Source organism: Mustela erminea, chromosome X (genome assembly GCF_009829155.1).
Source record: "Mustela erminea isolate mMusErm1 chromosome X, mMusErm1.Pri, whole genome shotgun sequence".
Lineage (NCBI taxonomy): Eukaryota > Metazoa > Chordata > Mammalia > Carnivora > Mustelidae > Mustela > Mustela erminea.
In genome coordinates, this window is record NC_045635.1 from 20335494 (window position 1) to 20348490 (window position 12997).

Here is a 12997-nt window from a genome sequence, read left to right on the forward strand (position 1 = left end):
ACAACGCCTACCGTCCACCCACCGCCCACCATGCAGCCCAACCCACGTCCGTGGCCCCGCACTCTCAGCTCCCGCTGCGGCACGACCCGGGGGAGGCGAGATGCGGCGGCAAGCGCTGCGGCGGCGTCCTTAACTCGCGGACGAAACCCGAATGCCTTCGAGGATCAGATTCAAACCTGGGGCCTCTGCCAGGAGAACGCGCTCGCAGATAAACTGAGAAGGTGCCTGAGCGCTGGAACCCAACCCTGGCCTCTGGGGGGCCCCCAGTGTGCTGACCCCACAGCGCCTGCATAGAGCATTCACACTTCCTTTTGTTAAACATATAATTTTTTTTTTATTTTGAGCGTGACACTTCTCCACTAGATAGCAAGGAAAAGTGATAACAATTACACATTACACAAAAGTACTGTACCATTGCCTTTATCTTGAAGGTTTCGGAAGCCTCTACAGTTAATAAGTTAAATAAAGGGCTTGAGTACATAAATATTTGTCTAGGAACCCTACCGTATCTACAACACAGTAAGAATCTACAGGAGGACAAACTTTTACCATACCACGCTGAGTGCAATTGCGTTATAACATTTCAAATATACAAAGCTCTGTTCTTTTTTTTTTTTTAATAACAATGGTATGTACAGAATCAATAATCACAGTTTGGTGACTTCAACAGTCCATATTCTAGCAGAGTATTTCCCTTTGGTTTGATATAAAAACCTTGGTTGGTGTATGATAAAGAAGAGAACAAGAACAAGACGCCCCTTTCTGTTAAGTGCACTGTTAGCTATCTTACAGATTCGCGTTCGCTTCCCTGGCCCTGGCTTCACACCGGGGCCCACGCTTGGGAGATCAACTTAGAGCGCCAAAATGCTGTTAAAAAAGAAAAAGCTAAGTGGGGTGCCAGGAGGAAGAGAGGTTGGGTTTTTAAATTTTTTAACTTCAATACCAGGCGTCTTGGAGAGAAAACCTCTCCGATATTTTCAGCAAAGTAAGAACGGGAGAGAGTGGGCGTTCGAGTGGGAGCGAGGTTGGCAGTGGCGGGGGAGGGGGCAGGGGCGGGTGGACAGCCAGCCGAGGAGGTGCCACGTCCGGTAGCGCCAGGGGCTGCCTTGCCCGCATCCAGGCTGCTGCGAAGGCGGCTGCGCTCTCTCAGTGCCGTCTCGGGAGTGTGCTGGTCCTCTGTTTCCATTTGGTCTTGAGTGGTGCTGAGTGAGGTGACCTTTCGGGGTGCGCCCGGGGCGCGAGGGTGGAGGGCAGCCTTTAGCACACCTCCTTGCCCGTGCTGGTGCCCGGCAGGATGTTGAGCTGCGTGAGCTGCGCGGCGTGCTCCTTGGCCTTGAGCCTCAGCGCCGCTATGCTAGAGGCGCGTCTGTCTGCGGCCGCAGTGGCCGGGTCGGCCAGCGCGCCCGACGCCACCGCGCCCTCCACCGCGGGCGTGGGCTGTCTCAGGAGCGCGGCCGCGGTCGACGCGCTGGTCAGGGGGGCCATGGTGGAAAAGAGCCTGCAGGGAGAGCAAACAGCGCGGTCATGGCCTCGGGAGCTGAGCGCGGCGCCGGGGGAGGGGGGAGTCAAGGGGGCAGGGAGGGGGGCGGGCGGGCAGCGTTTCCCGCCGCCTCCCACCCGGGGAGCAGAAAGCCATAGGAGGGTGCAGACGGGCGCCGCCAGAAGCAGCCCTGAGCCGCAGGGCTAGGGTGGGCCATGGGCTGGGGTACAGGTGGGAGGCTAGGGTGCTCTGAGAGGGCTTTACTAGAGCAGGGAACCGATGGTGTGTGGCGGGGGTGGGGCGAGGCCCAAGGGCCAGGTATCCTGAGGGGATCTGATCCAGGGCGGAGGCAGGTCCCGTGGCCCAAAACCCAACGGCCCCATTGCCTGGATTCTGCGCTTTCGCATAAGAAGGGGCTGTATTTCAGGCCGGGAGCTCCAGTGGCCAGGAGAGAAAAGAAAGACAAAGAGGAAAAGAAGAGAGATAGAGGGAGGAGTAAAAAAGAGAAAGAAGGGAGAAAGTGGGATCAAAACCGATCAAGACCAATGCTGCAGACTTTGTACTCTCCCTAGGGCGCCTTGGCCGGGGACTCCTCTTGCTCGGAAAAGCTGGACTGGTTTGCTGGCCTTCCCGCCGACACGGCCACCCTCCCGCGGCAGACTGAGCCGCCAGTGCCCAGCCAATGACCGCGAGGTGGGGGTGGGGGGCGCTCGCCTGTTGATTTCCGCTCGACAGGCCGCTCTGACCCGCCAGCCGCCCAGCGTCCCGGCGCGGCAACACTCTTTCCCCATCGCCTTCCCTGCGTCCCGCAGCCTCTTACCCAGAGAACCCCGAACCCGCGACACCCCCGCGCGCTCGCGGTGCACGGCGACGTGCAAGCCTCGGACCCCTAGTCTGGGATCCCAGTCCGCGCCACCAACTCCAGGCGGCGCCGGGATTGCTCCTTGTGGCGCCTCCACCCCCTTTCTCACAACACAGCGGACCTGCAGCTGAGGCCAGAGCCACCCCCCACCCCCTGCCACTGCTACCCCCAAACCCCCTCATGTCCCCACCCCCCCGCCAGGGTTCTGGCTCCGAACTCCCGCAGTGCCAACTCGGAGTTTCCACGATTAGAAATGAGCCCACTAGGGATTGAGGACAGCCTCCTACTTATCCCAAGTCACACTCCACCCTTCATGCCACCCCCACCGCACTCCTCTTGCGACCGCTCCAAATCTCGAAGTCTGGTACTCCAGCCATGGTCTGCCAGCTTTTACAAGTCACTTGTCCGAAGGAAAAGGGGGTGGGGGTGGGGTTGGTTCAAGGGACGCAGGACTTAAAGTTGTTTTCCCAGAAAAAATAAAGTGTGGCCTGGAGGGGGTGTGTAAGATGCCCCGGTTCCATAGGTAAACTGAGTCACTAACTACACTTCAGTTAACTGTTTATTTTATCGGTTTGTTACATGAAACTACTTTTACTTAGTGTCTTTTTTGGAAACTTTTCTCTAAGATGATTTTTGTTAAGTGGCTGCGCAGTTGGATGAATCTGTTATTTCTTTGTTCTCCCAAAGAGAGATCATTGAAGCTGCATTCAGTTTTATTTTCACTGCACTTTCCAACTTAATACATCCCTCCTTTGTTTCTTTGTCTGGGTGATTATACAGACTTTTTATTTCACCATTCGATGCTCATTTAAAGAAAGGATATTATAATATACGATGAACTGTTTCTTTTATTTCGTTGTCTTGTGCTGCCGTGAGGGTGGGGGGGGGTGTTGCACATATGGGGATATGGCTGGCAGCGGGTCATTTGAGTGACAGAGAAGTTAGAGTCTGGGGAAGAAGAAAGAATTCTTTGCACCCAGAGGGCTGGTGGCTCCAGGGCTCCTGTGGAAACCAGAACTGTGTTCCTCTGCCAGGCTTTGGGGTATGGGGAAGGATTTTTGCAAAATCTGGAGTCACCTCAGCTCCGTAGGATACACCTGGGCACCGTTACACACATACCAGCTATGGCCTGAGTGGTTGCTGCCTTCAGCTGGTACTTGTACAGCTCTCACTGAACACTCCCAGGTGACAGGGCGGTTGTTACTGCCACCGCCCTCCCCTTTGCTGCTCAGTCCCAAGTCATTCCCTTCGAGATCCACACTGTCTGAGGCAAAATTAGAGAGTATTTTCTTTGGCTAAATCTCTGCGGGTTGGCCAAAGAGAGAAGATGTGTGTGGCCGCGGCCTGTCTCCGGCCTCCTCCCTGACCCCAGCCTCCGTGTGTGTATGAGACAGACAGACAGACAGACAGACTCCCCGAGGCCGCGCGTTACCTGCCGAACGCAGGGCTGATGAAGGCCGGGTGTCGGAACACAGCGGCTCCGAGGAAAGTGCTCAGGCCCAGCGGCGCCCCGCTGGGCGGCAGGCTGGCCGAGCCTGGAGGCGGAGGTAGGCTCGGGAAGGCGGCGGCAGCCGCGGCAGCGGCGGCCGTCCAGGCCGAGTCAAGCGCTGGGTGGTGCGGAGGGAAGGGGCTTGCGTCCAGGTAGGGGCTCAGCGGGTGGGTGGCCGAGAGCGGCCCGGGGAAGGGCAGCCCGGGAGGATGGGTCTGCGCGCCCGCCTTCTCCCGCTTGCGCCACTTCGCCCGACGGTTCTGGAACCAGACCTGCAAAGCGGAGAGAGCCGCGGTCGGCGGGCGCTGGGGGCGCGCCCCGGCCTCCTCCCCGCCCCCGACCCCAGTGCCGCGGGGCCCTTTCTTCTTTCCACCGCGGCGGGAGCCCACTCGCCCCTCTCTGGCCTCCGGCTATTCAACGACACCTCTGGGGCCAAACAGGCGGCGAGAAGGAGCCCAAACGTAAAGCCAGCAGGAAACACGGGGCCGGCAAAGTCTTTCCAGCAGCGCGTATTTGAAACAGCCTAGTTCCTTTCCAAGTTGGAAGAAAGTGGTCAGAGAGTTTAGAGAGGGGGAAACCGAGGTTTAAACGTCGCCGCGGCCATCTGCTTGCGGGGCAGCTTTAAACACGTCGCTTAAACCTCTCTCAGCCTCAGTTTTCTAATCTGTAAAATGGTGATATTAAAACTGCTGTGTGGAATGTATAACGTATAAAGCATGTGCAAGCTCGCCGTAGCCTGGGACTCTTGGCAGTGGGCAGCCACCCAGATATGAACACACATGGGCTCTCCGTTGCCTGTCAGCGGTTCCCGCCTATTTCAGGTTTACCCAAGAGCTGGCAAAACCCCCGCTGTGTTGAAAAGGGGATCTCGGGGAGGCGGTTCATTTATTCTTTCCAGAAATATTTGTTGAACACCTAAGAGCACTAAGCTGGGTTCTGGGGCTTGGGGAAAGCTGGGTGGGCAGGAAAAGCTGGGTTTGCCCCAGCAAACAAGCATACAGTGTAGGGACGCAGTTCTCTGGGAAAGGAAATATGGGGCCTGTGGCCTGCCATCCGCGGGGGCTCCGTACGGGGCCTGCTTCCCGCCAGGAAGGCGCTGACTGCCAGGCCCAGGTATGGAGCAAACCCTGGACGAACAGAAATCAGAGCACGGACTACCTGTAGACTTCACACATCTTCAGAGCTAACAAGTCCTTGATTTCTTTGCGGGATGTGGTTTAAACAGGTTATTTAAATAAGACAGTTCTAGGCTTGGGGGAGGTTTCCAGCATAAGGTATCTTCCTAATTGTTAATAGAAAGCTGTTTTAGTAGAGACCTTCACCTGAGATGTGGCAGCTACCATAGTCTAAAAATAACTCCCAGAAGCATGAAATTATTTTTATGTGACCTGCTCATCACACCCACAGCTAATAAGATATGCTCCTTCTCCCCTGAAGGCATTAATATTTTTAGGCTTGGGGTGATGCCTGCACACGAGTCTAAAAATTAAGAATGAACTCCAGGACTCTCCAGAGTTATATGAAAATATAATGTAAATGATCCCAGAGGGCTCGGTGTGTTTTTTTAATTGAAAGACATCCGTGCCTTTCATATATACACACTTGGAAGTTGTCCTACTAGCCCTGGGAGCTAAGCTGGGCTCGCCTTCTAGACAGCCTCCTATGACAAGAGAAGTCGAGAATCCACATCAGTCGATTATTTCAAACGCTGCTGAAAAGGGGGCCATCCATAAGATGCCACAGCCCTCAAACAATCTATTGGTGAATTAGAGAAACCCTCTAGTGCGGAAATTCAGAGGGGCTTGGAAAAGTAAGACTAGATGGGACCAGGCTGGGTGGGCAGCTTTTGTGTATCCAAATCTGTCTAGACGAGAATATCCGCCACTCTCCGAGGGCAGTGAAAGGCCTGGAGGAGGGGAGGGGGCAGGGGAGGCAGAATGCCCTCAAAGAACGTGGAAACCTTTTACAGACAGATCGTCTCTCCCGGCTCAACTGCAATCATCAAGATGTCCCCCTGCAATTCCTCATTATTGAATTAATACCTCTGAGGCCCCCCAAAGGTAAACGAAAGGGCTCTAATAATTCATATTCACTTAATTACATCTTCTCCAGTGAATAGGGAGAGAGGAGAAGGGGAGGGGGCGCTCTCTTTCTTTTTAAAAGTTATTTAACTTTCCCACGACTCGTTCCCCTGAGCTGAAAATACGGAGTTGCTGTCACATCTCTGTTTGACAATGGAGAAATGTGTCAACAGAAAGGAGGGGACAGGCCTCATCATTAGCCCTCTAATGCAAGAAGCTGTTGTGTATTAAATGAGCCATATGGAATTTATTGTGCTTTATCAGCGCTTGATTTTGACTGTAAAGTGATTCACTCAGCTCCTAACCCAGGGACATCTGTTTTCTGTTGGCCATCGGGGCTGCCCAGTGTTGATCGTCTCTTTGGTTATGAGGCCTGGGTTCGGAAATGCACTCTGGTATGGGGCTGCAAACACCTTTAATAGCATTGCACTCACTCCCTATTAGATCAATGTGGGCTCATTGCTATAAAAAATGGGAAATCAAATAGCATTAGCCAGCTCCTTGTGCGGGCGGAGGGGAAATCAAACAGCATTTTGCCTTCAAATGGCCCTGTTTGTTCTAGCACTAAGTGGGCTTTTATGAAGCCCGATTGGAGACTTAATCGCAGCCAAATACCTGCTTGGAGCTGAGCGGATTTGTCTAACAACCAAATCCATGCTCCATCCCATTATTTCAATCAGGAGAAGTCAGTCCTCCGATTGTTTCCTACAGGGGCCATGGAACCAGGGGGCTCCTGACTGCAGTGCTGAGACCCTGAAATCCCTCTTCTGCTCCTAGACCCCTTCTTCAAGGCTCCCAAACCCAGAAACCTTCCCCTCCAAACCCAGGTCTTCACATTTCCGTCTTTTTGTGCATGAGTGTTTGGGTCGATTTTTTTTTTTTTTCTGATTCTGCTTCTCTTCGTTTTATGAAGGGGGTCTCAACCCACCCCAATTCATCCACCCCCCTCTCTCCCACTCTTCTCCCCTCCCCGCCCCTCCCCCTCCCTCCTCTCTCTCTCTCTCTCTCTCTCTCTCTCTGCTGGTGCAGCTCACCTGGACTCGGGCCTCAGTCAAATCCAGCCTCATGGCCAGTTCCTCCCTATAAGAAAGCGACACACAGACAGGAGGTCACAGCAGGCTCCGGCAAGCCCTCTCAGCCACCTTCCCCTTGCTGGCAGGCCTCCGCCATTAGGGTCTCCCCTGGCTGCCTGCCTCACCCCCAAACAGATGGGCCTCAGGAGCCCTTCACCACCGAAATGCCTACTGTTTGAAAACATAAAAAACACACAACACATTGCTGGGTATAAGATATTATCTTGTATCATACTATATTCAAGAGTGACAGGGGTGGCTTCTTGAGTCCATAAACCTAACTGGTACTCGGATTCCCCCTCAATCTCCCATAAGCCAGAGTTGTACAAGAAACACACATGCACACAATGCTTACTGCCTGTTCTGGCCTAATGTTACATGGGAGAAGAACTCAGTATTCAACCAAAAATTATTTTCCTGCCCTTGGTGTCTTTCTGCCTTGAAATTTTTTTCTACCTCCCCCCACCCCATTCTCCCCCTCCTTCTCTCTCTCTCCCTCTCCAGCTCTTTGCCTTTCCCTCCATCTCTCCCCCCTGCCCCCCCTCCCTCCCTCCCTCGCGCCTTAGGTCATACTCCCCATTACCCTCTGGAGATATGTTAAGCTTGTTAAGAGTTCAGTGGGGTAATTTTTTGATTAAACAAAATTCTGCGCACCTCCTGACTCCAGTGCCCACTACAAACCCTGCCCATCTCAGGGGAAGTCAATTTAACTGAAACCCTACCCCGTCATTGCCGTTATTACTGCGACAATTAAGGCAAATAGGAAACCATTAAGATGCTGTAAAATGGCTTACGACCTGTTTACCGAAAATATGAGCTCGAGAGAATAATTGGCTCTACCCCCGCTACTATGAAAGATTGGGGGCCACCCCAGCCTGGGACCCGGGTCTGCACTGCCCGCAGGGCACAGGTCCACACCTGGAACTTCAGGGCCAGGAGAGGAAACCGGGTCACCGAGCGCTTTCCCTTGCCTCCCGCTGCCGTGAGCACCAGCAAATCTAAAGCCACACTTGTGGCCGGCTCCCCCACCTGAGCCCAGAAACTCTAGGTAACCCCCAGTGGGAAAGAGGAGGGCACAGGCTGCCGGAGTGGAGCTGCTCGCCTTCCAGAACGCTGGTTCCCCCTGGAGAAGCTAAGAAAGGGCAGACCTGGATGCCCAGCGATACCTCATCATTTTCTTCTTTTGAAACACACATGTGTCACAAATGCAAAAAGCAGGGCGGCCACTTAGCCAGTTGGTAGCACACACCGATTTTGAAATTTATGTTCTTTTTAAAGATGATGAGGGACTGGATGGTATAGGGGAGGACCAACTTTAGCTCGAGGGTGACCAAGTGTAGTGCCTGCCGGCATCAGAGCCACTTCTTTTTCATGACTGCTTAAGAGAGTTTGGCAATTACTCGCCAGATCAGCGTCACTTTAGAGTTGGCTCCGGCCTCCTGAGCTCTGAGCCGCGATTCCTCCTCCGGCTCCAAGGGGCGGCCAGCCTTCCGCTTCTAAACCGCTGATGGAAAAGCTGCACGCGTCTTGAGCGAAGGAGCTGCCTGAGCTTGACAAGCTGCTGCGCCAGGCAGATACCCATCGGTTTCTTCCTACCCACGGAGGGAAGTTTGCCCTGCCCCTGGCTCCTCTCCTCGTCTGAGCCCAGACCTTGACCTTCGGTGGGAGAGGAAGCCTCCCCCACCGCCGGCCAGCGCCCCAGGTTGGATGAACCAGTCATCTCACCTCTTTCCCCAAACAGTCCGGCAAGAGGAAAGTGGAGCGTGACCAGGCGGAACACCCCGGCTGGACAGCCGTCCAAAGAGAAAAATCCCCCACCCAGCGCCGTGTTGTCTCCCGACCGCCAGGCTGCCAGCAATCCCGGCCCGCCCCTGTAAACCCGCGTACAGTAAACGAGTGCTGGGCTCAACGCGCGTGTGCGAAGAGAGCACAGGGACGAGCGGGGAAGACCCTGGCTGCTGCCCCCGCGATGTGCAGATACCAAACCCTGCCCAGTGCTGACTTGCTCCCGTTATTTCAGAAGTCCTCAAACGACAGAACTGGAATCTTTTTATTTAAAGGCCTTCTCCGCAGGCACGGGCTCCAGCTTCACTGTGAACAGCGAACAGCGTAACTGATACGCACCAGGCTCCTGGGGCATCAGGCGGGGGTGGCGAACGCGCACCACACAGCGGCCAAAAATAGCCCCTGTTTTTGCTTCCTGAGCCTGGCCTGGGGCCTGGCCGGGACCGCAGCGCCAGGGGTCCGGCGTCTGTGCTCTGGGGAGCGCGTGCCTCCAAGGTGGCGCTTTCGGGCACTCTTTGGAGAGGCTGTTTTTCTCTAACTAAAACTTGTAATTTGACAAAAAAAAAAAAAAAAAAAATTAAAAAAATTAAACTGGAGAGACTTTGGGAAGGAAAGGAGTGATCCCAGTCCAAACTTAAAGCGCGGAGTAGGGGTAGGGTTGGGTGGACGTAGTTTTTTGTGAGTAGGGGTGGGTGCGCTGGGAGGACACACCTGGGTAGAGTTCAAGAGCCAAGTCCCTGCCCCGAACCCGGGGCCCCCGCCCGCCCGCCTTCCCTCTCCGGGGCCCGCTGGCGCTCTCTCCGAGCTACCGCCGCGCCCGCCCCTCTCGCGTACCTGGTGAAGACGTCTGGGTAGTGCGTCTTCTGGAAGGCCCGCTCCAGTTCTTCCAGCTGGTAGCTGGTGAACGTGGTGCGGTAGCGCCGCTGTTTGCGCTTCAGCAGCCCCTCCTCTGAATCGCTGCCCGCCGACAGGCACACGCTGTCCTCGCCGTCCTTGCCCTCGGCGTCCTCTGGGTGCAGCAGGAGCTCCTCCTTGGGCGATAGCTCGCCTCCCTCGGTGGCCACGGCGGCGGCGGCCGCGGCGGCGGCGGCGGCGGCGGCGGCCACCCCGCCAGTGGAGGCCACGGCGCAGCGCCGGGGCTCCTTGAGCAGCGCGCGGGCGTCGTCCTCCAGCAGCTCCTCCTCGTCGTCCTCCAACAGCTCCTCTTCCTCGTCTTCGTCCTCTTCATCCTCCAGCAGCTCCTCCTCGTCGTCCTCTGCGCCCGTACCGCCGCCCGCCGCCTGGGCGCCACCGGGGCCGCTGGCCGCGCCGAGGCGCTCGTCCGGGTGCGCGGCGCCCCCCGGGCCACCCAGCTCGTCCAGCGCGGGCGGTGGCGGCACGAAGGGCGCCCCGTTTTCGCGGTACGACTTGCTGCGGCTGATGCTCACCTGCGGTGCCTGGCTGATCTTGAGCGTGTCCCAGGCCGCGGCCGCGGCGGCCGCGGCGGCCACCGCAGCCCCCGCGCCGTCCGGCCGCTCCCCGGGCCGCGCGGCTGGCGGCGGCGGCGGAGGGGCCTCCCCGCGCGGACCCGCCGTGGCCGTGGCCGCCGCCGCAGCAGCTGCTGCGGCCGCCGCCGCCGCCGCCGCGGCGCCCTGGAGGAGGCGGCCCCCGCCCGGGCCGTACAGGCGCCGAAGCTTGGGCGGCAGGTGGAGCTCAGCCTCGAACGGGGCGCTGCTGCCCTTGGGGGAGCCTGCGGGCAAGGGAGAGCGGTCAGCGCACTAGCCAGCCCGGCGTCCCCACCAGAGCGGCCACCGGAGGCCGACCCACCACTGCTCTGTCGGCCCCTAGGCCCCGGCGCCCCCTCCCGCGCGCTCCCGGATTTGGACCTCCTTCGCCCCCTTCCCCACTTTTCAGGCTTTTTCTTTTTTTCCTTCTCTCTTTTTTCCTTCTGTCCTCCTCTGTCCCTCTCATCTCTCCTTTCCCTCTCCCACTCTTCCCTTCATTTCCTTTTTCCTTCCTTTACCTTTTTCTTTCCCTCTCTTCCTTTCATTTTTATTTTCCTTCTCTTTTCCTCTTTCCTTCTCTACCCGTCTCTCCCGTTCTTTCCTCATCTTTCTCCTCTCGCCCTTCCTTCCTTCCTTCCTTTCTGTGCGCTTTCCCCGCTCACTCTCCTCTTCCTTTCTTTTTCTTTCCCTTTGCTCTCGCTCTCTCTCTCTCTCTCTCTCTCTCTCACTTTTTTCCCCTCCCCATTTCAGGGCAAGGAAGAATCTGAAAACATTCAACAACTTTAAAAAAAAATCATCACCATCCTGAAAACTTTACGCAGGACCTCTGCCCGCTGCTCTGCCACGCAGGCCCAGGCCGGGCGAGAGGGGCACTGCCCGTGGGCGACCCCTGCGGGGACTGAGGAAGCGGCCCAGTGGCCCTGAGCGCGGGCCTTGCCGCAACAGCCCGCCGCGGGCGGGGGACGGGGGCTCATAGCACAGAAAGGCAAAGAAAAATCGTCCTGGGAAAAATGGGCTCGGAAAGGCCTGGGAGGGGGCAGGAGGGGGGGCACAACAGGCACAGGCCGCTCTATCCCTTCGAGGAAGCGCCTGGCACAGGTGCCACTGCAGGCTAAAAAAAGAAAAGGAAAAAGTCAGTTTTATTTTAAACTTCTCCTTCTCCGCCATTTGCTCCTGTCTTCCAAGGGGCGCTGCGGCTGGACCGCTGGTTTTCGGATTTTAAAAAGAAACCAGCAATTCTTTCCCTGTGATACTTCTGAGGGCAGCTCAAGGCGAAACTTGAGCGTAACAGGTTCGGGGCAAAACGACGGTTGCTTTGGAATTTTTAATTTTAGAAAAAAAAACCCTTTTAAATGTTTCAACTCTATTTTTAAAAAATAACACAGCAGAGAAAACATAGCACCCAGAAGCGCACATTTCATACATTTCAAATACAATAAGGAGCATTTGGGTAATCCCAGGGAGATGTTTTCTACAAAGCTTGGGTTTAAAAGGTCACAAGTAAGCTACAATCAAAAAAAGGAAAAAAGGGCGGACGGTTGGGGGCAGATGGGGGTTGTGGAGAGCACTACAAATAAAGAAATCTTCCAAAGAGGAGAGACCAAGGCTCAGTCTACCTGAACACCCCTATTCACAGCTTTAGGAGTCCTTGTCTTCAAGTTGTTACAAGGGTCCACCCCGCACCTGCTGTTTCTGACCGGTGGCCCCTCTTCAGAGGACCCCCAAGGCCACCAAAGGAAGCACTGAAACGACCTAAAGGCCAATTCTGAGACTCTAAGCCCCCCAGCCCCCACCAAAGCGAAGCTCGGCCTGTGCATCAGGAAGCTGAGAGGAAGGGAGAGACAGCCCCTAGCGAGATGTTTGCTGCTCTTTGAGGCACCAGGCCTCAGAGTTGTTCTCTCTCTGTCATCCATCTCCAGCTTGATAACCCCAGGCCCCTGGCCCCGAACATCAAACATCCAAACCAGTGTCCAGCACTCTTTGCAGGTGCCTGGCGGGCGCAGCCTTACCTTGCACAGCCTTTTCCTGGTCGGCGCGGCTGGCCAGTGGGGCGGGCAGGCTCTGCGCGGCTCCCAGCAGCCGCATCTTGCATGGGCTCCTTCGGCCCAGGATGCTGTCGATGCAGTAGGAGGATAGCAAAGTTGGAGATTTACTTTTGCACTCGGGCCTCTCGGAGCAGCCCTCCTCCTGGTACTGATTGCTCATGGCTGGGTTTTTTTCCCCTGGACGCAGAGAGCGGGGCCGCTGGCTGCCTCTCCTGGAGGGTGGGGTGGATGGATGTGTGTTAGGGAGTGGGGTTAGATGGCTGGTTGTAATGGATATTACTGCGATCTCTGTGCCTCTCTGCCTCCCTCGGTTGCTGGCTGCTGGCTCCCGCCCTGCCCGCAGCCCAAGCTCGCCCTCTCCGCGCTCAGGACAAGCAGTAACAAGTGTAGTGAGCGGCGGGCGCGGAGCTCTGGAGTCTCTCTCCTCCACGTGCTGAGAGGCGCCCTCTGATTGGCTCTCGCCAGAGGCCGGGCTGCGCTGGGCTGCGGGCTCAGAGCAAAGCCTGGACTGGAGTCCAGAAAGGCCGGCGTTGGGGAGAGGGGTTGCGGAGGATAAGGGGACAGCGGGCACTCACCCGAACTATTTTTTTTCTTTTCTTTTTTTGTTTTTAACTAACAATTTTCTAAGTTCTCCATTTTCTTCCTGTGGATTCTCCTTTAATCCATCAGGGCTGCCCCGAAGCTCTAGCTTATTCTGA

At 56.1% G+C, this 12997-nt stretch overlaps 1 protein-coding gene across 1 annotated transcript; it reads right to left on the bottom strand.

Annotated features, from left to right (window-relative positions):
* Nucleotides 1–404: 404 nt before the first annotated feature.
* On the bottom strand, nucleotides 405–12732 carry ARX (aristaless related homeobox). The gene is made up of 5 exons (XM_032331363.1): nucleotides 12264–12732; nucleotides 9605–10499; nucleotides 6947–6992; nucleotides 3775–4103; nucleotides 405–1498 (listed from the first exon to the last, which is right to left on the bottom strand). The coding sequence occupies exons 1-5, from the start codon at nucleotides 12457–12459 to the stop codon at nucleotides 1258–1260; spliced, it is 1707 nt and encodes a 568-aa protein (XP_032187254.1). The 5' UTR covers nucleotides 12460–12732; the 3' UTR covers nucleotides 405–1257.
* Nucleotides 12733–12997: the final 265 nt, after the last annotated feature.

Coding starts and splice junctions, on each gene's coding strand:
- ARX (XM_032331363.1), bottom strand. CDS start 12,459: ATGAGCAATCAGTACCAGGAGGAGGGCTGCTCCGAGAGGCCCGAGTGC. Junction 6,993..9,604: donor TACCCAGACGTCTTCACCAG/GTACGCGAGAGG, acceptor GCTTTCTTATAG/GGAGGAACTGGCCATGAGGC. Junction 1,499..3,774: donor ATCAGCCCTGCGTTCGGCAG/GTAACGCGCGGC, acceptor CTCTCCCTGCAG/GCTCTTTTCCACCATGGCCC.